At 39.0% G+C, this 25,476-nt stretch overlaps 1 protein-coding gene across 1 annotated transcript in view; it reads right to left on the reverse strand.

The window, feature by feature from the left end:
- Nucleotides 1-19,938, reverse strand: part of agps (alkylglycerone phosphate synthase) — a 57,694-nt gene extending 37,756 nt beyond the window's left edge. The window contains exons 1-10 of the mRNA XM_063006152.1: nt 19,754-19,938; nt 12,086-12,175; nt 9,881-9,971; nt 9,681-9,801; nt 9,324-9,398; nt 5,351-5,422; nt 5,156-5,235; nt 2,429-2,509; nt 1,929-2,054; nt 250-358 (exon numbers count right to left, since the gene is read on the reverse strand). Coding sequence (XP_062862222.1) covers nt 250-358; nt 1,929-2,054; nt 2,429-2,509; nt 5,156-5,235; nt 5,351-5,422; nt 9,324-9,398; nt 9,681-9,801; nt 9,881-9,971; nt 12,086-12,175; nt 19,754-19,935 — 1,027 coding nt within the window. The 5' untranslated portion in view covers nt 19,936-19,938. The remainder of the gene's footprint in view (nt 1-249; nt 359-1,928; nt 2,055-2,428; nt 2,510-5,155; nt 5,236-5,350; nt 5,423-9,323; nt 9,399-9,680; nt 9,802-9,880; nt 9,972-12,085; nt 12,176-19,753) is intronic.
- Between the last annotated feature and the right edge of the window lie 5,538 nt (nt 19,939-25,476).

Consider the following 25,476-nt stretch of genomic DNA (forward strand, 5'->3'; position numbering starts at 1 on the left):
ATTATGATTTTCACACAAATACCTTAAAAGTCAGTGGTGGTCCAAAATGTGGAATTGGTATGATCTACACAAAATAAGTTCATTTACTGTGACACATAACTGCTGAATGAAATGGAGATAATTAGCACTATTTAGTGACGCTGTACAACACTGCTCTAACAATTTAATGGTCGCATCATCCAGCCCTACTATAAATACAGGTAATGTCTGTGCAAATGTGATTGACATGCACAGGGACAGTGTGGATACCTTCAGATCCCATTATGAAGTGGTGAACGTCAGGTCCGGTGGACATTCGTGGACCCTGGCAGCTTTTCTCAATCACACCTCTAGGAGTCACCATCTTTATATGCACCACCTAGAGAAAACATCAAGAAGAGTATAAATAGCACTGGGGAAGTGGGGAAAACAGGGACAGGAATGAACAGTCAACATGTGATAGCCGCTACAATAAAGAGATCACTAATAAAACCAACTTCAGAAAGACTTTTTTTTTCCACTGACAATGCTTAGGTAGGTGGTGCGTGTCAAAGTAACATCCACATGGATGGCAGGACCCAAGGTTTCCCAGCAGAACATCGCCCAAAGCATCACACTGCCTCTGCCAGCTTGACTTCTTCCCATCCATGTGTTTCCCAGGTAAGCGCTGCACATGCACCCGGCCATCCATGTGATGTAAAAAAAAAAAACGTGATTCATCAGACCAGGCCACCTTCTTCCATTGCTCCGTGGTCCAGTTCCGATGCTCACGTGCCCATTGCTGGCGCTTTCGGAGGTGGACAGGGGTCAGCATAGGTACCCTGACTGGTCTGCGGCTATGCAGCCCCATACGCAAAAAACTGTGATGCACTGTGTATTCTGACACCTTTCCATCAGAACCAGCATTAACTTCTTCAGCAATTTGAACTACAGTAGCTCGTCTGTTGGATCGGACCACACGGGCCAGCCTTCGCTCCCCACGTGCATCAATGAGCCTTGGCCGCCCACGACCCTGTGGCCAGATTACCACTGTTCCTTCTTTGGACCACTTTTGATAGATACTGACCACCTCACAAGAGCTGCAGTTTTGGAGATGCTCTGACCAGTCGTCTAGCCATTACAATTTGACCCTTGTCAAACTCTCTCAAATCCTTACGCTTTCCTGCTTCTAACATCAACTTTGAGGATAAAATGTTCACTTCCTGCCTAATATAACCCACCCACTAACAGGTGACATAATGAAGAGATAATCAGTGTTATTCACTTCACCTGTCAGTGCTCATAATGCTATACCTAGTTGGTGTCTATATAAGGGATCTTCAAAATGTTTCTGCACTTTTATATTTTCGTTGGAAATGGTGAGGCCGGGAGGAGTAGTAATTGGTCGTGATTTCCACCTTTTTGGAAGCTTTAAGGGGAAGAAGATTTTCATGTGATGATGATGTGAAAGCAGCTGTACATCAGTGGCTATGCGCTTACCAAAAACATTTTGTGCTGATGGCATTAAAAAGTTGGTACGACACTGGGAAAAATGCACCGGAAGGCGACTATGTAGAAAAGTGATGTCATTTGTTGACATTGTCATGTTGAAATTCTTAATAAAGAGTTTAAAAAAGTGTGGAAACTTTTTGAAGAACCCTCGTATTTCTGCTAAGTTTTGTCTTTTATTACAACAGTTAAGTCTCGCTGGCCAGCTACCAAAGATGGTGTTTACAAGGTTGCTATGGTAGAAGTATGTGAGTCATTGTTCTTTCCACATCTGCAAGAAAGATGATTCTGTTTTCTCTATATAAAATACAAACAGAGTAAACATGGTCTTATATGGATTTCTCTCATTCGCTACATAGGTGAGAGTTGTACTCAGGTGTTGTGTGTGTGTGTACAGACACATTGTGTTCACATAAATGTAGACATCTGTGGGTAAAACAGGAGAGATAAATATTGTTCACCAGGTCTTCAATGTTGCCATAGATGTTTTTCTTCATGCCTGATGCACGTGTAGCCACCCAGCCGCCAAGAGAACTAAACTCCATCGAGTCCGGCTCATGACCAGTGCAGTACCCACTTTCATTCAGCTGTGGAACACACACACACACGCCGTGAATACACACTGCCGTAGTTTTATTACCAAATCCCACAGAAATACACTCGTTAACTGCATGCCATCTGTGCACTCAAAAAGCTGCAAAAACACCCGCACACACAAGTGTGATAGGCTTGTTAACATGCATAACACACACTATTATATTATACAGGAGGCAATTTTTCTGCATTAGTTTGATGGTGCCATCTGCTCTGTGAGTGAGTGAGTGAGTCAGAATGGAAATGCTCACTAACTCAGTGCCAGGCTCCGTCTTTCAATCCACAAACGATTAGACTGAGACGTGTAGACTCAGAGCTGCACACTAAAATAATCAAGAGAGAAAAAAAATTCAAACCAGGTACCAACCTGCCTCTCCAGGTCTTGACCAATGATGCCAGCCTCAATATGGGCAGTTAGGTTCTTCTCGTCTATCCATAATATTCTGTTCTGTAAAACAAAAAATACAAGTCAAATTAAACTAACAAGTGGGGCTCAGATTTTAAAAGCAGTATAATTAGAGTAAGAACATTTACACATGCACACACTAGATTACCAGTACATTACTGGGTAAGGTGTATGCCTAATACTATCTACACAACTTTTTTAATGAAAAATAGAGATTATTATCAACCATAACATTAAAACCACCTCCTTGTTTCTACATTCACTGTCCATTTTATCAGCTCTACTTACCATATAGAAACACTTTGTAGTTCTACAATTACTTACTGTAGTCAATCTGTTTCTCTGCATACTTTTTTAGCCTGCTTTCACCCTGTTCTTCAATGGTCAGGACCCCAACAGGACCACTACAGAGTAGGTATTATTTAGGTGGGCAGCGTCCTGTGACCACTGATGAAGGTCTAGAAGATGACCAACTCAAACAGCAGCAATAGATGAGTGATCGTCTCTGACTTTACATCTACAAAGTGGACCAACTAGGTAGGAGTGTCTAATAGAGTGGACAGTGAGTGGACACGGTATTTAAAAACTCCATCAGCACTGCTGTATCTGATCCACTCATACCAGCACAACAAACACAAACACACCACCACCATGTCAGTGTCACTGCAGTGCTGAGAATGACCCACCACCTCCACCTGCTCTGTGGTGGTCCTGTGGGGGGTCCTGACCATTGAAGAACAGGGTAAAAACAGGCTAAAAAGTATGTAGAGAACTACAAAGTGCTTCTATATGGTAAGTGGAGCTGATAAAATGGACAGTAAGTGTAGAAACAAGGCGGTGGTTTTAATGTTATGGCTGATCAGTGTATATCTACCCACAAACTCAGACTGTCTGTCTGTAACTGCAAAATTATTGCAGAAAAGGAAGTATGAAGGCTAAAAATGGAGATGGATTGACTGTTTCATTTGTTGCATAATCACACAGACACAGTGAAAACATGCAAACTCCACACAGAAAGGACCCAGACCACTCCACCTGGGACTCAAACCCAGGACCTACTTGCTGTGAGGCAACAGTGCTACCCACTGAACCACCATGCCGTCCACCTCAAACTACTCAAAGGCAACATGCCAGTGTTTATTAATAAAACTAAGGAGTTTAATTTATTTGTACATAAATACACAGTTAAGTTAATTAGTTAACTAGTGTGTTGAATCCAATCTCGGCTTCTGCCCTAAAGACAAACTGGGAGTGAGTTGTCAAATTGGTAATTCACAAGCATATTTATATCACTAGCATATCGATATGTGGTGTACTGGTTTCAAGACTCTTATTACTAAAACACAAACCATAAAATAAATTAAATCAGTTTGGTCGGGTAAAGAAATTTCACACAGAAGCGGAAGGTCTGCATTCCAGCTGAAATAATGACCATATGACCTTCACTGTGCCAAACTTAACTGATTAAAAAGAAATATAATTCCCATTCAGTAATGCTCATTACACTGGCACAGTTCTGCACTGTTCTGCACTCTGCTCTGCTGAACTAATTGAACTCCATCACTAATGAGCTCTTTCACAGGTAATGGAAAGTTTGCATGATCTGGTTATAATATCTGGACTTTAACGACATTAAAATGAATAGAAGCCATTGTTTCATGCCAGTATAGAAATCCCCAGACATTCAGATCGTGCTATGATACCACCCGTCACAAGGTTTAAAACTTAACATTGTTTTACGGCTCACTTCTACAATTTCCCGCCCAGGTCAAATGTGCCTTACAATATGAAATACTCTTAGCCAGATGATTAATGGCCAGGCTCGGGGCTCATACTGAGATCATAAAGCAGGCAGTTCTGGCATCCGCTGCCTTTCATGTCCCTCGTTCCCAACCTCATAACCTCTGGCATAGGTCAGGAGCTCAGAGGAGTAGAGGGAGAACAGACTGCAGGCCGCATAACTTTGCATAAATCAATCAGTGTTAGAATACAATCCTTACACGCAGTGTATAATAAGGCTTGTTCATAAAGCGGACAAATTAAAAATTCATTAGCTGTCCCACAGAGCAAGTAAACACTTTAGTGCACTGGCTCCCAGAAAACATGATTAACTGGAATAAAATGAAGCTACAATTTTAGTGTTAGATGGCTAGTTAATAGAGATTTAATACATATCACTGGTCATACTGGGTCTGTAGTGAAGCAGGTGGTCACACTGATGATAAGTAGATACAGTTAAAGCCTCAAGGTGCATTACCCAACACACACACACACACACACAAATACAATTCTAAGCATAAAATAAATATGGATATATATATACTGCAGTTCCTCCTATCCTTTTTAGAATCCGTAAGCTGAAAACATTTTACAGACTGCAGTTTACATGCCTAATATCACAGAGGAAGCACATCCCACCTCTTACTATTCAAGACTGCTAGTTGTAGTGTGATGGACAGACTCAACTAGTGAAACTACCAATGACCAGACTCCAAGTAAATATAAAAATGAAAAAAATACCCCTGTGGTGCAGGAGATGCCAACATTTAGCCAAGCTAGAAGAGCACTGCATTAAAAATATACACACAACATAAATGCTGTTACATATGACCGTGTGTGTGTGTGTGTGTGTGTGTGTGTGTATGTATGTGTACTGTGGTGTGTGTGGGTGTGTGTGTGTGTGCCCACCATCTGAGAGGTGTCGAGAGAGACAATGGTTCTCGTTTCCTCTGGAGGGCACTCTAGAGCACTGGACACACTAGTACCACCTAACAGAAAGAAACAAGGCATGTGGAGTTTAAATGCAAATTTGTATTTATTCACTACTACTGTAAATTAAGGGTACAGAACTGAAAGTGTTGTGTGCTTGAGTAAACGCCTCACCTCCATATGGTATGAGGCAGACATTGTGCTTGCAGGCCAGCTCCACAATCTTCACCACATCATTGTGACAGTCTGTGAGGAGAAGAAAAATGAGTCCATACACAGTTGTATTATATACAGTATGTGGTGGTCCCAGAAATATAACACTTTCTTTTTCATAATGAAAACAAGAATTAGAGTAATAAGTTAATATAAATGTGTCTGTTGTTAAAGTGTTTTATAGAATGCTTTTATTTGCCATATATACACTGATCAGCCATAACATTAAAACCATCTCCTTGTTTCTACACTCACTGTCCATTTTATCAGCTCCACTTACCATATAGAAGCACTTTGTAGTTCTACAATTACTGACTGTAGTCCATCTGTTTCTCTGCATGCTTTTTTTAACCCGCTTTCACCCTGTTCTTCAATGGTTAGGACCCCCACAGGACCACCACAGAGCAGGTATTATTTAGGTGGTGGATCATTCTCAGCACTGCAGTGACACTGACATGGTGGTGGTGTGTTAGTGTGTGTTGTGCTGGTATGAGTGAATCAAACACAGCAGGGCTGCTGGAGTTTTTAAATACCGTGTCCGCTCACTGTCCACTCTATTAGACACTCCTACCTAGTTGGTCCTGCTTATAGATGTAAAGTCAGAGACGATCGCTCATCTATTGCCGCTGTTTCAGTTGGTCATCTTCTAGACCTTCATCAGTGGTCACAGGACGCTGCCCATGGGGCGCTGTGGCTGGATACATTTTTGGTTGGTGTCCCAGTCCAGCAGTGAAAGTGAGGTGTTTAAAAACTCCAGCAGCGCTGCTGTGTCTTATCCACTCATACCGGCACAACACACACTAACACACCACCACCATGTCAGTGTCATTGCAGTGCTGAGAAGGATCCACCACCTAAATAATACCTGCTCTGTGGTGGTCCTGACCATTGAAAAACAGGGTGAAAGCAGGCTAAAACAGTATGTAAAGAAACAGATGGACTACAGTCAGTAATTGTAGAACTACAAAGTGCTGGTAAGTGGAGCTGATAAAATGGACAATAAGTGTAGAAACAAGGAAATGGTTTTAATATACATATATATATACATATATACATACATATATACATATACATATATATATATATACACATATTTGGTACAACAGTACAACGAAATTCTTTCTTTGCATATCCCAGCTTGTTTGTAAGCTGGGGTTAGAGTGCAGGGTCAGCCATTGTATAGCGCCCCTGGAGCAGAAAGGGTTAAGGGCCCAACAGTGGCTGCATGGCAGAGCTGGGATTCGAACTCTTAATCTTTTAGTTCATAGCCCAAAGCTCTATCCAATAGGCTACCACCGTCCAGAGGAAAAACAGCTAATCCAGGCATTAATAATATTTTTTTCTTGATTGGGTGAATCATAAAAACAGAGACAGAATTTTTTTTTAAAAAGCATTCTCCTGCATTTCTGTGGGCAGGATCAATGCTTAATATGTGTAACCAATAGGAGTCTTTGTCCCTGCCCACACTAGGAAAGATTCCAACAAGCCCCATGAGTGTGAACACACCACACCTCCTCCCCTGAAGTGTCACTTATCCTACACCATCCTAAAGAAGAAACTACTGATCTAGTAGAACACTGAAAGTAATCAATCCATAACTAGAAATGAATGATCTTTAAAAGTGCTGCACTGCCAGAACCTCTGAAGAAACATCTAATTATGGAAGATACGCAGACACAGCACTGCCACAGCTTTCTTATTATAGAGGTGACTTTTCTACAGCTTATTTAACCCTGCCTAATGAAGGACTTGCTCTTTTGCTTTAATAGGGTGAAGGTACATCCAGTGAACACAACCTGAAGATAGTCCAACTCAGAGGGGAATCGTCAGGAAGGCCCTAAACTTACAAAAAAAACTGTTTCTGTAGCTCATGGCCACAAAAGGAAGCTGATTCAGGGAATAATGTATAAAAACATTTACAGAATAATTAATTTGTGAATTTAATATTTAGCACAACATGTGGTTCCTCTGACAATATGTTTATTCATTCTACTAATATTTCATATTAAAATAAATAAATAACGAAAACATTTATAACGTATGAGGGAACTCGGGTGCACTAGCTTACTAGCACTGGGATCCAGGGTTCAAGCCCAGCAGTGCTATCGACCAGTTAGGAGTCTAAATACAGACATAAGGTCTATGTCACATCATGTCATGGGAAAATGGCTGAGGCCCCACAATGGATTGGCATTTTGTCCGGGGTGTTTTGTAACTGCATTGTACCCAGTTATTCAGGGAAAACCAAACCCACTGCAACCCTGACCAAGAATTCAGTAGTAAACAAGAATTAAATTAAATTTAATCAATTATAATGCATGAGGTCAAATTACACAATGAAACAAATTGAAAGTAAGGTACTTATACTATGACTTTATTATAAATTCCAACTTCCTGTATCTCTTTCTTACCATAAGATCAAAGCTTTGTAATTCAGAATGCAGATTAATTTATGAACATGTGATAAATGAGGTCCATCATTTGCAGAATAAATAGTGCTTAGAAAACTTAGAAAATTCCAACAATAAAGTATTTTTGTGCATGATCTCAGAGCTGCATGATTTTCTGGCCCCGCAGAAATCAAGTCTGCACCACATTTGCATGGTGAAATGAATTCAGTCGTAGCTGCACCAATCTGAGAGCAGTAACTCAAGCAACCAGTGTGTTTTCCCCCATGTCAGAGCTTCTACCCACACATCTCATTAAAACCAAGAGCCTATCAATATTAATGAGCCCTTTCACTGATGCAGCTAGATGAAGATTAACCCTATAATGCTGAAATAGGAGCCAGCACATGCCATTCAAAAATAATAATCCTAAAAGTGTATAAAATTAACAAATAATGTTTATATGAGGTCCCAATTGGAAATGACTATTGATTTATTTATTTATTTATTTATTTACTTATTAGAATTTTAACATCATGTTTTACACTTTGGTTACATTCATGACAGCACAGGTAGTTACAGGTTACACTTGATTCATCAGTTCAATGTCAAACACCCTGACATGCAATTTTATATCTCCAATTGGCCTAACTTACATATCTTTGGACATTGTCCAAGGTTCTGGGTTCGATTTCCAGGTGAAGTGAACCTGGGAATCAAACCCAGAACCTGTGCCACCCGAAATTACAAATGACTAAATTGGAAGAAAAAAAAAACAGGAGGTTTGCAGAGGGTGCAAAAAAATAAATAAAAGCAATGCATGTGCACTGCCCAGAGAGCTGCTCCTCTTTCTCAGAGCTGTCCACACAAAGGATGAGAGATGCACGGTTTTCCTGTGGAACTGAAATACTGTAAACCACTGCAACTTGTTTATTTTATCATCAGGTTCGATGATAAAGGTTCAACATTTTGCCTCCCTTAAATGAATGTAATGGATATTATAACCTTCCTCAACATGAAATGAAATGTAAGGGGAAAAGGGGCTGTAGATACAGGTTCAGGGTAGTGCAGTGATACTTAACAAATATACGATCACACCTTCTAATGTCAGTGAGGAGTCTGGAAGGTTTCCTTCCACCTCCCAAAAGCACAGAAGTGACTGACTACTGTAAATCACCCATATATGTAAGTGAATGGGTAAATGGGTAAGTGTGTCATTGTCCAGAGTAAAACTTGCCTTGCGCTTAATGATTCCTGACAGGCTTCTGGTCCATCACACCATTAATGAACATTTTTTACATATAATTTTGAAAACAATTTCGAAATTAAATGCAAGAACAAACGCAACCTGATTTGCTAGTTTTGCAAACTAACTTCGTAATGTGTAATGTTGTTAAAACATTAAATGGCTGTTTGTTCAGAGAGACAGCACCCAGACACTTACTTGGTCAGGGTTTTCACGATTATACTGTATAAAGGAATTTTTTAAAGGAGCAGGCAACTTACATAATGCACAGATCTTTAAAAAAATACTCTGAATTACTTACTTGGCCAAACCACCAGATCAGGTATTTTTCCAAATCTCCCTTCACGCAGAGCAAAGATCTCATGCAGGCAGTGACCTGTGTGGAGAAGGCATAATTACTAACTTAGTATTACTAACTAACCTACTGACTATAAACACTACCTATTAACTGTAAAAGAAGCAACAGAATACAATGAATAAATGCAATCATCTGCACTAAGAAAGAATTAGCAGTGCTTTATGACATTAGCAGATATTACCTCCTAGCATGTGTGCCAACATTGTAAGCCCCCCCATTAAACTAATGGGCATAATTACTATTTCTGATGTTTTTTAAATGCTGGGTGAAACAGCTGGAAAACACCCTATAGTAATTTACCATGGGAGCGGAACACTCGGTCCTCTGGGTCAGATGACAGGGCCACACCAGCAGCCTTCAGCTCCTCCACAAACTGCTCGTTCAGGTTAGGGGGTGGAACTGAATTCACGTTTAGGTTGGGCTGGCACAAAAAAGACAGTTATGAGACTCACACACACTCACACTTTACATCAATGATAGTTAGTGAAGTTTAGACTTACTGTAGCAGGGGTTTTGTGCTGTAGGCTGGCCCCAAATGTGTTCTCAAACCAGTCCCTCAGACTGGGGAGAAGTAATCCACTTAACCGATACCTGCAATCATGACCAGTTAAGCTTTTTAATTAAGACTACTCTGATTACTGTAAATACAGCAAACCTCACTCAATATTATCTTAGTGGAGAGACACTAATTACACTATACTGGAGACTAACTAAATGATATAGAGGACATAAATTCACAGACAAACAGACAGACCGGCATTCTTTATTCATTTTCAAAGGGAAATTAAATGTGTAAATCAGTAGGATGAATACAGACTTTATGGGTAACATTTTTTTTTTTTTCATAATATATTTAGGTAACATAGTGCAAGGTAGAAAAATCCTGAATGTGGCACATCCATCACATGACATCAAAGACAAAGAGTTACAAGAGAAAATGCAAGCTTGTGACTTTGACTCTCAATTCTGTTGACGGCCGACCGGGTGCCTACATGGACAATGATGAGGGAGGGATGCTGTAGGGACTCCTCATAACTGCTGCAGTTATAACCTTTGCCGGCTGATCGATGGCACCTACACACTTAGACGGGGAATAATGGGAATCAGTGCTTGACTTTCCATGTGTGATATGGCTCTCCACGTGAACCCGTGCAGGTAAAAAATAAGCGGTCGACTACTGACAAAAGGTGATAGTCACGGCCCTCCTTGGCAAGGAGTGGAGGTCTGCAGCAGTAGAGGAGGTGAAATGCGATCGGGTGATTGGATAAGACTAGATTGGAAGGAAAACTGGGAGAAAATCCATTTTAAAAAGGATAATTATTCTAAACACTGAAAACTACTTACAAATGCATACAAAGCAAATTCCTATTGTTATGTTGTGTGTCTGTGATTTGGACTAACCCATATTTTCTTGGCTTTTATTTATGACTCTATAAGTACTAGTATGAGACTACTACTAGTGTTCAGTTTAATAGTGCTTTATTAAAAGCAGTTGATTAAAAGTCGAACTTTGAAATGTGTGTATGTGATTCCAAGTTTATGGGTTGGTTATGACTAAGCACTGAAGTGTTTTGGTTATGCAACCTGGCTTCCACCCACCTGAGCTATAAAACCTCTGAAATTCATTTTAAACCGAGTTAAGCACAAACTCGCCACTAGATGGCAGCAGCACTCCATTGCAAAGTGTGTGTACGAGCGTGTGTGTGTGTGTGTGTGTGTGTGTGTGTACAAAAACATTTTTATTTAAAACTGATTTTTAAGTAGCCCTGTACAGATCTGGCTGTGTTCTGAGACACATCTGGAATGTTCTGGTTTATTTCAACATCTTTTTTTGTTTGAGGCCAGCCAGTGTAGCAAATACCACAAGTGTTCATGTATTTTGGATGCAAATACTTATGTGACTATGGTTATTATGATTATTACATTTAGTTGATGATTATCATATAATTAATTGTAATTAATGGCTTAATTGCACTTATGTTAGCTTTATGCCACATAATATGAAGTACAGTGGTAATACCTTTCAAAGACAATCAATTAACAAGAGCCAAAATGAAACCTATTAATAAAATACTCTAAAATAAACACTCACTTAATCACTTTCTTAACCGCTTATCCAGTTAGGGTCTTCAATGAGCGCAGGCCACAAAGTAACACCCTGGACGGGGCACCAGTCCATTGCAGGGCAAACACACATACACACACACCCATTCATCTATAGGGCAATTCAGTGTCTCCAATTAACCTAACTCCATGTCTTTGTACTGTGGGAGGAAACCGGAGCCCTGGAGGAAACCCACATGGGGAGGAACTGAAATATACAAATAAACTATAATTACTAATACTTACACTGACCAAAAAAAAGTCAAATATACTGAAAAGTGACTCAATTATATTAATAAAGTCACTGATAACAAACCCAGTGTTTATAATTGCATGAAAATATAGGCCTGTTGAACCAAACGATTAGTAATAATTGAGATTTTGCAGTTATTTGATCATTGTGACAGGGTTACCTATGACAATTGCAAGTTAATTGAGTGTACTAGCAGTTACATAGCAGGCCTGTAAGTCAAGGAGGATATTAAATTAAAAAAACTGAGGTGTAGATTACTATCATAAACCAAAACCCATTTGTTCTTTGTAAAATATCATAACTGCAATATTTTATCATGTAAAACTAATTTACTGGTCTGCGTACTCACCTTTTACCAGTAAACTCAGCCTGGCCTTTCTTATTGAAGAAGAACTTGGAGTCACTGTAACCCCAGCCATTCCACTTCATTATCTCATGCCTGAAAGACAAGAAGAGTGAGGATTGGGGACAAGGGGGTATGAGGAGGGTTGAGAAAGAAGAATGAGTGTTAATAAGCACAAGTTTTGTTCTTTTTTAGTCTTCAGCAGTAGTTCTCTTTACTGAGAGCTGCATGTTTAGACCAGTCTAATCTGTTGTGAAAAGCTTCAGGATGTAATTAGAGTCGATTTGGCAACATGTCCAACCACTTTTATTTTAAGTGAATTCATCTATAAAAGCTGTAAGTGTTCCACTGGGTTTTATATCAGTTTCATTTTAACAATCTGATGACCTCAGCCCAAAACCATTTTACTTATTTTAGCCGTGTGCTCGCTCAGACTTTTGAACTATTCCACAAGTGTTTTCCAGAAATCTGCTTTAACAGAACCGCTGAGCAGCACAAACACACAACGTACCTACAGACATCAGGGGCTTTGTGTATAAAGGTCTATGTCCAATCCACACTAAAGGGTTGTGTAAACATGATTCACACACACACACACACACACACATGTAACCACTACCATACTTATCCATAAAGGTTTAAAGCACTCATATTCAACAAAGTATTAGCCCTATAACCTCTTCTAAGCCTATAAACTAAAACCTTTTCTAAGAAGTTGCTGCTTAAATTCACATTTGCATTAGATCTGGTATAGCATCCAAGTCATTTATTATCAGCAAAAAAAAGACACCCGTGTTGAATTATGCATGTTTATTACACGTTTTTATTAGGTCAAAACGAATTAACCTGATTATTTTCCTCTCATCAGTTTTTTAACCTGGCCACTCGAGTTGCACAGCGGTCTATAACGCAACCCTGATAATGACCATCAGTTGATTAAAATGAAATGGTATTTTTCTTTGGCAACTTGTTCTTGGGAAAATTCACCAGATTTAGTCAATCATGATCACTAACAAGAAATTACTACACAATAACTTTCTACACCATCAAATAAATCATTTAAGTTTGCTGCGTGTTTATTGTCGACAAGGTGTGGCTATTAAATTATTAGACTGGACTTCTGCCAATCCAACTATGTCAAGTGAGCCAGAAGTCTTGGGTAAGAATTGATTGTTTGACAAGTATGTACAAGTAATGCAAGTTTCATTCAGGTCCCGTTATTAGATCATCAAACACACTGAGACTTTAAACTTGCAGTACGATCCTGACTCAAAGTGACAGTACATGCACTGGGAAAAAACACTGTCACCAAGCTGAAGAAAGCACAATACACGAAGTCTAAATTAAAGGGCCATGTTTCTCTGACCATAAGGTCATTTTGGAAGAATGGATTCCAGATGATGCACAGCTAACCAACACTACTACAAATAGAATCAGGAAAACATGTGAGTTAAAAAGCCAGAAGAAAACAAAACATGATTGTGGGAACAAAGTTTCATCACTCATCAAAACACACTACTAATACTACTACAATACTCAGTCTACCCTCTCAGTGAAGCAGTTTTTGACCGGTAGAAATGCATTGCAGCGCAAGAACACCATCCCCACTCACCAAACCTCTCAATGAGACCTTCTCTTTCCCCCAAAGTCAAGTCTGCACTCGAGGAAAACTGTTTTCAGTTACTAAGGTGAGGAAAAAAGAAACAAAGTTTCTGGAAGCAGCCAGTGGAAGACAACCTACAACAGTGCTTTTATCAACAGGAGACTGGAATGCAGGGGGTGTGGATGCAGAAAGGATGTATACTGAAGAGCATGAGTTCAAATTAGGGTTTCTTTATATAAAATATATATATATTTTGCAAAAAACCACAAGAAACTTTCAGAAAATGTATAAATAGTGTGTGTTTTAGCTATCCAGTCACTGAAATGTATCATGCAGCACATCTGGCTGAATGCACCTGCCTTCATGACATTTTTCACACATTTCTTCAGATTTTTTTTTTTTTTTAGTCACCTGTAGTCACTCACAATGACAATGTAGTATTATAACATGCAGGCCCCTAATTCATATTGAACATGTTTTACTGATAAGCTGTTAACTGTCCGTGTTAATGTTCCATGTTCTTCAACCACTTCCTCCTCGTTTGTATGGACCGAATGAGGAGACGTATGCAAATAAAACGTATAAAACTGATCATTTAAAAAAATTGATACACTAGTTTCAATTCAAAATGCCTGTATTGCTCCGCTGTTTAGAGGTGCTACTACATTTACATTTTCTGTATTTAGCAGACCCTCTTATCCAGAGCGACTTACAGAAGTGCTTCCATAGTAAACATTTCATTTCTCAAGTTTTAGTAAACAACAGTCAAAGAACACAAATCTGCTGAAACCTGTTAGAACTGAAGTGTTTTTTGTTTTTTTTTTGGAAATGGAAAATTTTTTTTAGTAAATAAGTACAAGTCAGCTTAAGTGCTTAGTATAACTGTTTTAGCCATCATCAGCCAGAGTACATGAGACAATGTGGAAAAATTGTCTAATAATACACATTGAACCTGTTTTAGCTAATGTGTATAATCTAGGATTTAGTGACATCAGGACCACCTCATGCAAAATGTGGGTAGCACTGTCACCTCACAGCAAGAATATACTGGGATCGATCCCCAGGTGGGGCGGTCTGGGTCCTTCTGTGTGGAGTTTGCATGTGCTCCCCGTGTCTGTGTGGGTTTCCTCCGGGTGCTCAGGTTTCTTCCCACAGTCCAAAGACATGCAAGTGAGGTGAATTTCAGATACAAAATTGTCCATTAATGTGTTTGACATTAAACTTGTGAACTGATGAATCTTGTGTAATGAGTAACTAGGATGTCATTGTCAATTTTCTCTATGCTGTACTTGTACATGCGTGTTACAATGACATCACCATCTTGGTACACTTTTTTTAAATGTAGGCAACATTAAGTGCATTCATATTGCTTAAGTTTCTGTACTGTCTTTTTATTTTGCCAACAAAATGCTTCGCAATACTGTACATAGTGAACCTCAGTCCAACAAGTACCAACAGTTGTTGTTCATTACTTTATTAAACACAATATTGTGATATGCACTGTGTATCATGAAAATATCATTCTCAGAGTCTGAGCCTATTCTGTAAACATTTTGTGGAAGGTGATAATTCATTCTAGAAAGGATGGCAATCCATCCTAGAGCATCACCCAGGGGTCACTTTAAAAGTAGCCAAAAGTAGCATGCTTTTACAAGGTGAGCAGAAACCAAAGTGATTGGGAAAACTCATGTATTCATTTGTAGAACATTCTATGATTTACACAGTCAGAAATCAAAGTGACTGGGGAAAACTCATGTATTTGTTTAAAGAACATTCTATGGTTCACACAGTCAGAAATCAGAGTTCAAATAATTGTGTGTCTAATCTTGAAACATCATATCTGATATTCACAAATATTTGATTTTCGATATTCACAGTAACAATTGTTATTGGCTGTGCAGTTGAAACAATTGTTAAAGTGAAAAGCACTATAATTCTGAACTCTGTAAAAGCAATATAAAGTTTTAAGGATAAAAATGTGTCATTTGGATTACTTCACAATTATTCATTAAATACAAGTGATTCAGGATGTCAGACTGAACACTATTTTACAGGATACAATCTGACTGATAGATTACGCACAGTATTTCAAACATGTCAGCTATATAACTAGATGAAGCCTAAATGTAGGACATTTAATCAGTCTAATAATAACACAGCCTGTTCAAAGTGGGTTTAAAATAATATGAGCAAAATATAATCATGTCTCTCACGTACCATTAAGCACACAATGTGCACTTATAATAATACTGGCAATGATAACAACAGTTTAGGAAAAGCTCTTTACTATTCCAGCATGCTCGAGTCTCTATGTACAAAGCAAAGTGTCCTTAAAGACATGGTCTGCTAGGGCTGGTGTGAAGGAACTCCAGTGGCCTGAAAAGAGCCTTGACCTTAACCTCATTGAACGCCTTTAGAATGAATTGTAATGTTAATTGCAAGCCAGGAATTCTTGTACAGCATTAGTGCCTGACTTTACAAATGCTCTTTGAACTGAATTGGCACAATTTCCTCTCAGATATTTTATAGAAAGCCTTCCCTGAAGAGCCGAGGCCATTATAGCTGCAACGAGAGGGAAGTGCCATTATAATGGCATCATTTTGGGATAGGAACTCAGGTGTCCAAATACTTCTGGGCATATAATGTATTTGCTGTATCTAGTCAGTGATTATGTGAAAATTCTGGCACCACCCTAAAATGTGATGGGCTTGTGCAGTGTGTACCAGACTTTAGGGGGTAAGGTTAACCTGAGGTCAACATAATAGCTTGTTTTGAAGGGCATTGATACCATTTATGACCACAACCTGAACACCTCACACACTTAAACTACTTAAAGCACACCTTTGTTGCTCATTATATTTTCCCTGTACTGTCAATAAGAACACTCAGTGTTAGGAACAAGCGTTCACCAACTATAAAAACAATAAAACAAAAGTTTGGCAAGCCTATAATCTACTGAAATGAGAGCAGACCTGCCTGGATGAACTATGTTGTACTTCCTTTTTAGCACTCTCTCACAATAGAAAGTGACAGTCACCCATAAAACACACAAACTACTGCTCAGTGTTAGAAATCACTGGCAAGCTTTTGTTCACAGCAGAACCCGGCAGTAAAGCAAATATTAATGTCCTGGACAATCAAAGTTCACATAACTGCTTATTACCCACCTACGAGACTTATTACCCACCTATGAGAAGATATATGATGCGAAAACCCCTATAAGTATTAGCACAAAGGATGAAATACATTTTTGGAGTGCTGAAAACTAATGGCATAATTTGTACCTGCCAGCTGAACAACTTACTGAATCCTTTATGACAATGTTTTGGTAGAAATGATGTCTGTGTGTCTGACACTAGATGTCACTACACAATGGAGGCATCAGAAGAAAACCTGCTTGTTCTGTTACAAGTCAGGCCACCTCGATCTTCAGCCAATGAGAGCTGAGAATGCCTCTCCAAATCTTTATCACAGTTTTAATCTAACAGGCAGCTGTTAAACATCAGAGCCTGGAGGAATTATAGTTTTTAAAGCATGTGATTTTAAAAAGCCTGCAATTTAGTGCCACTACTTTATATATTTATTTATATTGATGTTTTACGTCAAGCTTACACAGTCACAAGTTCCACTACAATCAAGGTGTAAATTCTTCAAAAAGAAAAAATAAAGCCCAGTCATGTTAAATACAGTCAGATTTGGTTTTTAATGCAATAACTTTGGGAACAGTTTTTGGAACATTGCTGCCAGTGCTGCCTATGCAAAACCCAACACACTGCAAAGACAAACAAAATGCAATAAATATGTGGCAAAATATGTAGTCTAGGGGTGGCACAACTTCACACTTTGTAGTCAAAAGACAGATGATAAAAGCCTAGCACACTTGTATAATTTAGTTTGTTAATTTAGTAGTATGGAATTCAAAAGTAAACAATAACGTTTCCGGCACACCAAACATTTCATTAAATAGCTGGAATGGACAATAAAGTTAAGCCATTTATAAAACATCCACGGATACCTGATGACAGCCCTGATACACAAAGTTTTCTGCATTGTTGTATAGATACATTCACTGTAAAACCATCAAACCAGACCAACCAGGCTGGTAAACCACAGCATAGTAAGCAGATACAACAATCCTGACCAGCAGAAGCAGCCTGACCAACTAGACTATACATTCTCACCTGCTTGAACGGTGTAAGCTTTCAGAACCTGTCCGATCAACAACAAGATAAACCTCCCTTAAACCATCAAACAGGACAAAGTTATCTAATCAGCTTGTTTATCCAAGCTGGAAGTCTTAAATAAGTTATACTATCATAATGCACAAACAAGAAAGGTGTTTGCAGTGACATTTGCAAAGCAGATATTGCTAACAGGTGCTTGATCTCCCAAATGTACTCAGAGAAAATCTAAAGCATTTGTTGACAGTGACAGTGGTAACCTAGTGGGCAGAGCTTTGGGCTATCATCTGAAAGGTTGAGAGTTCGAATCCCAGCTCTGCCAGGCAGCCACTGTTGGGGCCTTGAGCAAGGTCCTTAACCCTGTCTGCTCCAGAAGCGCTGTACGATGGCTGACCCTGTGCTCTGACCCAAGCTTCCAAACAAGCTGGAATATGCGAAGAAAGAATTTTGTTGTACTGTACACCTGTATATGTATAAATCACAAATAAAGGCATTCTATTGTTGCGTTTTAGACAGATTGATTCTATTTGCAGTTTTGCTGAACTGCGAGCAGGAATGTCCTCTCTGAGCCCTAAGTATCAGCTAAGATCAATAATAAGTGAAAACATACATCCTTACTGCAACTAAACATACATCCTTACTGCAACTAAACATACATCTTTACTGCAAAATATTAAATGCACAATATTATGTGTTAGGGGTATTTACACACTAAGTATAAATATTTAAGTTACCTGATATTGATCCACAGTCAAGCAAGCTTTAAATCACCATGCGCTTTGAAGCTGCTGTATAAGTAAGAAACCCTTTACACAATTTAGTCCACCTTTGAAGTGCCAAAAACACCACTGTTCACTTTCCTTTGTATTTATAAATAAGTGTTTGCACAGAAGATGGAGAAAATAAAGTTGCATTAAAATCGCACCAATCAATAATCCCCTTTCTAAAATCTGTACAAAGCTTCCCAGACTTTTATATTGTATTGCTTGTAGCTCAGTCAAATGGGCAATGGGTGCTGTCCAACTAGTCCGAATTCAGTGGGCACAGAAGTCACCAACTGTACTTAATCATAATCACTAACAAAAAATTAGGAGGCCATTCTACAAAGTTAATTAACATTAAAACTTTCAGTGACACAAAATAGTTCCTCCAAGCTGCTGTATGCATATTTCTGACCCAGATAATGGTCAAGTTTATAAAAAATCCAACAATAAACCTAAAGAACTTTTTGTTCAGAGAAGAGATCCAGTCATTTAGTCAAACATTCATGTCCCTTACAAGGGTATGCAAAGTATGACTTCTGTATGTCATTGGAATAGATGCTTCCATACAGATCTAGTCCTGAATCAGGACAGCCTGAGGAAGTAGTGCACTAAATTAGAAAGGGTGTGGTTTCTGGGTTCCCTTTCTGAGACACATGTGATCGTACCAGCGTTGTTCATTCTCTACAATTTCTTTGTGACTGACAGGGAAAGTGAAGGGATGAGATGGAGGGGGAATGTGGCTTCACCACTGTCACCACTCCCACCACTCAACATGAATAAACACATTGTTTTAGGAGAACAGCTTTGTATTCTAGCTGCTGAGCAGAGCTACAGTTATTACTCTTCTTATCACTGCAGCTCACTCTAAATAACACACATGCCTGTGTAAAAAGTACATATTGTAACTGCATTGAGGTTAACACACTTATTTGAAACTGTAAATGTATTCTTGTATGTACAGTTTACTGACAGCACCCTGAATACTGCTGTATAAAGCCAGTGCTGTTACTGTAGTGCAGAAATCCAGTTCAGCTGGAGCTACAGTAGCTAAGCTAACTCCACCAAGAGTTGCCAAATACCAAATCCACCCAGCAGCCCCGCTCCCCGCTCCCCGCTCCCTGCTCACCTTCTCCTCGGAACCGCGGTGTCTTGTGCAGTGCTGGACTCAGCCTTCGCCTCGGCTTTGCACTCCTGTGCAAAAAGAACAGTATGCTCATTTTCCTCTCTTTTCTGCAGATGTCCGGCTATAACTCTCAGTCTCTGCCGGGCAGATCTTTGGCGCTCGGAGATGTCGGGGTTTGACGCCATGCTGCTTCCGTGTTAGTGGGCCGGAAAGCTGAGCTCTGTCACAGGTCAGGCTGCTAATAGATCCGTGGGAGGGTGTGGCTTATTCCCAAACAACCCCTTGCTCCATTTTTTCTTTTACTATGTGCGCTAACACTGTGGTAGGAAATGAACGCGGCTACGCCCTCTTTAGTGCACTTTAAAAGCTGTAGGGAGTTATTTGAAACGCAACCGCTAAAAGTACACTGAAACGGGGCGTTTCTCAAACGGTTCTTTAGTTAACAGTTACTGACAGGTACTGACTGAGTACTTCCACTAAAGAACCTTCTAAAAGTTATAAGGGTTTACAACACAATTAAAAAGAAACGTTTAATATTAATATTTTTATTATTAGGCTTCAACAGTAATTCAGAAAAGTATTCAAATAAGTTATTCAATACTTTATTAGACTCTACTTTGGCAGTTATTGTAGCTGCAAGTTTTTTTAGTTTGCAAAACCAGATTTGGGTTTATTCCATTCTACATGGCATAATCTTTCAAGCCTTGGCAGATTAGATGGTTTTTGGTTTTTTTATTTGATTGCAGTGAGCTACAGACAGTTCCTTGGACTCATTGGCTTGGGTTTTGTCATGAAAATGCACTGCAAATACTTTGCCTTTTCAAACTATGCCCAATCAATTCAAACTGCAAAAAATGAACATTATCCCCTTTATAATTCTTAATATCTTTCTTCAGAGCTGTGTGTGAATCACTTAATGTGTCTTAAACAGTGGCCTGTTGTCTCCATATTCTCTGAAGTGTGAACGGAACTTACCTAATGCTGGTTTTGTTTGTGTATATACATACCTATCAGCCTTTTTATTTGAAACACATACAGTGTTAGCACTCGTATATACTTTTTTTGATCACAGCTGTTGGTTGTATTTAGTTAGTAACACTACTCTCCACACAACTTTGAATCTGAGGTTTTTAAAAATCCCAACAACACTGCTGCACCTAATGCATCATACAAGTACAACACACACTCCCATGTCACGACCACTGAAAACAGCCCACCACTCAAATGACATCTAGTCAGTGGTGGCTTTGTTGGGGTCCCTTTTAATAAATAAATAGGGTACTAGGGTGAGAAAGTGTGAAGAGCAACAGATGGGCTACAGTCAGTTATTGTGTACCCATACAGTTAATCTGTAGGACAGTGTACCTCTTAATAGTTTCCACTGTACATTATGACAAACTAAAATACGCTTTGCGTTGCTGAATAAAACTAGTGTAGATCTTTATGCTTGTTTAGTTTTATCTAATTTATTTTTCATCTCATATTTTTTTTAAACTGTCATGTTGGCTTTTTAGGTGTGACTGTGTATGTGTGTGTGTGTTTGCTCTGTGATGGAGTGGTGACCTGAACAGGGTGTTTCCTACCTTTCGCCCAGTGAATCACATGGTAAAACAGACAATGAATGAATGAATTCTCAAACACAATGTTCTTTCATACAAAGCCATAGGCACCATAAGTGCTAGAAAAGGTGGTTTTATTTTTATCTTTGGAAATGAAATATCACGTTTTCCTGTCAACTCAGGGTTTCCTAGTATGGGTAAACAGGGTAATCTCTATTTTTATGGTGGTAAAGAAACACAATGTTTGCTATGATTATCTAAAGAACAGGATTGGAAATATATATTTTTAAAAATAAGAGTCCTGTATATACTACAACATAGTTATGTGAAACAATATGTATACCAGAAGGAAACAAATGTATATTAAATTACATCGTATGACATTTATTGCTAATGTCAGGTCTTTTAGATACAGTGTATCACAAAAGTGAGTACACCCCTCACATTTCTGCAGATATTTAAGTATATCTTTTCATGGGACAACTGACAAAATGACACTTTGACACAATGAAAAGTAGTCTGTGTGCAGCTTATATAACAGTGTCAATTTATTCTTCCCTCAAAAGAACTCAATATACAGCCATTAATGTCTAAACCACCGGCAACAAAAGTGAGTACACCCCTAAGAGACTACACCCCTAAATGTCCAAATTGAGCACTGCTTGTCATTTTCCCTCCAAAATGTCATGTGATTTGTTAGTGTTACCAGGTCTCAGGTGTGCATAGGGAGCAGGTGTGTTTAATTTAGTAGTACAGCTCTCACACTCTCTCATACTGGTCACTGAAAGTTCCAACATGGCACCTCATGGCAAAGAACTCTCTAAGGATCTTAAAAGACGAATTGTTGCGCTACATGAAGATGGCAAAGGCTACAAGAAGATTGCCAACACCCTGAAACTGAGCTGCAGCACAGTGGCCAAGATCATCCAGCGTTTTAAAAGAGCAGGGTCCACTCAGAACAGACCTCGCGTTGGTCGTCCAAAGAAGCTGAGTGCACGTGCTCAGCGTCACATCCAACTGCTGTCTTTGAAAGATAGGCGCAGGAGTGCTGTCAGCATTGCTGCAGAGATTGAAAAGGTGGGGGGTCAGCCTGTCAGTGCTCAGACCATACGCCGCACACTACATCAAATTGGTCTGCAGGGCTGTCACCCCAGAAGGAAGCCTCTTCTGAAGTCTCTACACAAGAAAGCCCGCAAACAGTTTGCTGAAGACATGTCAACAAAGGACATGGATTACTGGAACCATGTCCTATGGTCTGATGAGACCAAGATTAATTTGTTTAGTTCAGATGGTCTCAAGCATGTGTGGCGGCAATCAGGTGAGGAGTACAAAGATAAGTGCGTCATGCCTACAGTCAAGCATGGTGGTGGGAATGCCATGGTCTGAGGCTGCATGGGTGCAGCAGGTGTTGGGGAGTTACATTTCATTGAGGGACACATGAACTCCAATATGTACTGTGAAATACTGAAGCAGAGCATGATCCCCTCCCTCCGGAAACTAGGTCGCAGGGCAGTGTTCCTGCATGATAATGACCCCAAACACACCTCTAAGACGACCACTGCTTTATTGAAGAGGCTGAGGGTAAAGGTGATGGACTGGCCAAGCATGTCTCCAGACCTAAACCCAATAGAACATCTTTGGGGCATCCTCAAGCGGAAGGTGGAGGAGTGCAAAGTCTCGAATATCCGCCAGCTCCGTGATGTCGTCATGGAGGAGTGGAAAAGCATTCCAGTGGCAACCTGTGAAGCTCTGGTAAACTCCATGCCCAGGAGAGTTAAGGCAGTTCTGGGAAATAATGGTGGCCACACAAAATATTGACACTTCAGGAACTTTCACTAAGGGGTGTACTCACTTTTGTTGCCGGTGGTTTAGACATTAATGGCTGTATATTGATTTATTTTGAGGGAAGAATAAATTTACACTGTTATATAAGCTGCACACAGACTACTTTTCATTGTGTCAAAGTGTCATTTTGTCAGTGTTGTCCCATGAAAAGATATACTTAAATATCTGCAGAAATGTGAGGGGTGTACTCACTTTTGTGATACACTGTACATAGTACAGGCTATTTTTAGAGTTATCACCATCTAAACCAGTTACTATTTGTCCAGTCTGGAGTACTGCATACACTGTGAATAAAATTTTAGTCATAGTTCAGTCACAGTTCTAATTTAAACTATGAATTATGAGGCAATGCCACAAAGTTAAGATAAATAGACATACAAGGATTTAGTGTCTTTGAAGGAGTATATTTGGTATGTATGACCTATTTTACTTGCAAATTAATAAACAAATTGTTGTCACCCTAGATGTAACTTGAACAAATTGTTTTCACCCAAGCATTCATAATTAAAAAAAAGGTTTTATTTCATGACAGTAACACATATTTCATACAAGAGTATTAGTGAGTAATACAAACATAGTGAACTTTATTTGTGTATGATCAGTAGAGGACAGACAAGAGTGATGTCCTGGGGGGGGGTCGATGTGTCCTGTTGTTATTCCTCTCCCCCAGATGTAATGTTTGTTCCCTTCAGGCCAGAGATTTTAACTCTCAAAACAAAGTTCTGTAATGCACTGACTGCAAACAATTAAGAGTCAGAGTGTACCACAGAACTTTACTTGGAAAGCCAGACTGGAGTTTTCCTCTTCTACCATTGGACATCTCATCCTGATACTGCAGAAGTGTGAGAGGACAGTTTAGAGATCTGTACGTTACAGCAGGCTGCATGTTACACAAAAACACAGGCCTTTAAAATCCTTATAATAATCTGAAAATAAGCATAACTTTTCACTGTGTACAACAAAACTGTAATCAGTGGTTTCACTAAAATTCAGAATCCATGTACAGATTTCCCTAATTTGTGTCTGATTCTCAATTGTTTCACAGTGCATTTTAAAACAAGGCACTTACACTGTGATAAGCTATTAAAGTTGCAGTATGTAACTTTGTGGTTAAAATATATAACACTGCTGAGTGTTACTCTGAAAAACCTTTTCATAAAATGATAGTTGCTGAGTTGGATTTTGCATAGCTTTTTAAACTTAAACATCATAGGCCACCATAGACTGATGGCCTTAGCTAAGACACATGAATGTTTACTGCACAAATGATGTAATACTGTTTTAACTGGGTTGCTTAGAATCACATATTTCTACCAGGGAGGTCCCAGAATCCTTAAAGCTTTGGTAAAGCCTTTAAGAATTCAGAGACCTCCCTGGCAGAAATATGATCTTGCAAACAACTCATAAAAAATAGTAAAATCGATTGAAAGGCATAGCATAATCTAATGGTTGCAACTGGCGAGGCTATAAACATTCATGTAACAATCTATGTTAACCTAATACATATTAAGTCTAAAGCTATGTCAAATCTGACTAACGTCACTAATTCACTTTGAATTAGTATTGTATGCATTGCAGGGTAAATGCTATGTACTTTATCTTACATGTAAGCATGTATTTTAATTTTCTTTAACATGTCTAACTACATTTCTTTTATACACACACTGATTAAACAGTGTGAATGAGCTAACTAAGGGGTTAAAAGTGTTATATAATTTTAAATAAATTATGTCTAGGGTAAACCTTGAGTATATTTGCTAAAGGCATTACAGTCATGCTGTTGGTAACATTTAAAGTGCTGTAGCTTAAAAGAAACATCTGTTTGACTTCAAACCCATAAATGAGGAAAAGGCCTTAGTGTACTGGACCAACTACATCACTGTGTCTGTATAAAGCGGAGTAAGCACTTAACTGCATTTAGCTGGCTGCTTTTAAATCTACTAGTTTACGACACTGCATTGACTTTGGAAGTTGAATTTAAGTTTGTTTTATACTTGGAAGGTACAGACACAGTGACATAATTGGTCTCCATAAGAGTGCACAGACAGTTATGCATTTTGTTTAAAGTAAACAAAAAACTGTTTCTTTTAAACTTGCTATTTTGCTTTTACTAATAAATTAATCACTTTACAGTTTTAAAAAGCTAAAAGTTTCATTCTGCATGAGGCCTTAACAGGAATGGTCTGAGTAACACGGTTATACAGAAGCTTAAATTGAAAGAAGCAGGCATAAAACATATAATAATATTAAAAGTAATTTAAAATGCAATAAACTTTTAAAAAGTTGGACTGTTTCTGCCCCAACCCCCTTCACACCACGGTT

The sequence above is a fragment of the Trichomycterus rosablanca genome, chromosome 12 (assembly GCF_030014385.1).
Source record: "Trichomycterus rosablanca isolate fTriRos1 chromosome 12, fTriRos1.hap1, whole genome shotgun sequence".
NCBI lineage: Eukaryota > Metazoa > Chordata > Actinopteri > Siluriformes > Trichomycteridae > Trichomycterus > Trichomycterus rosablanca.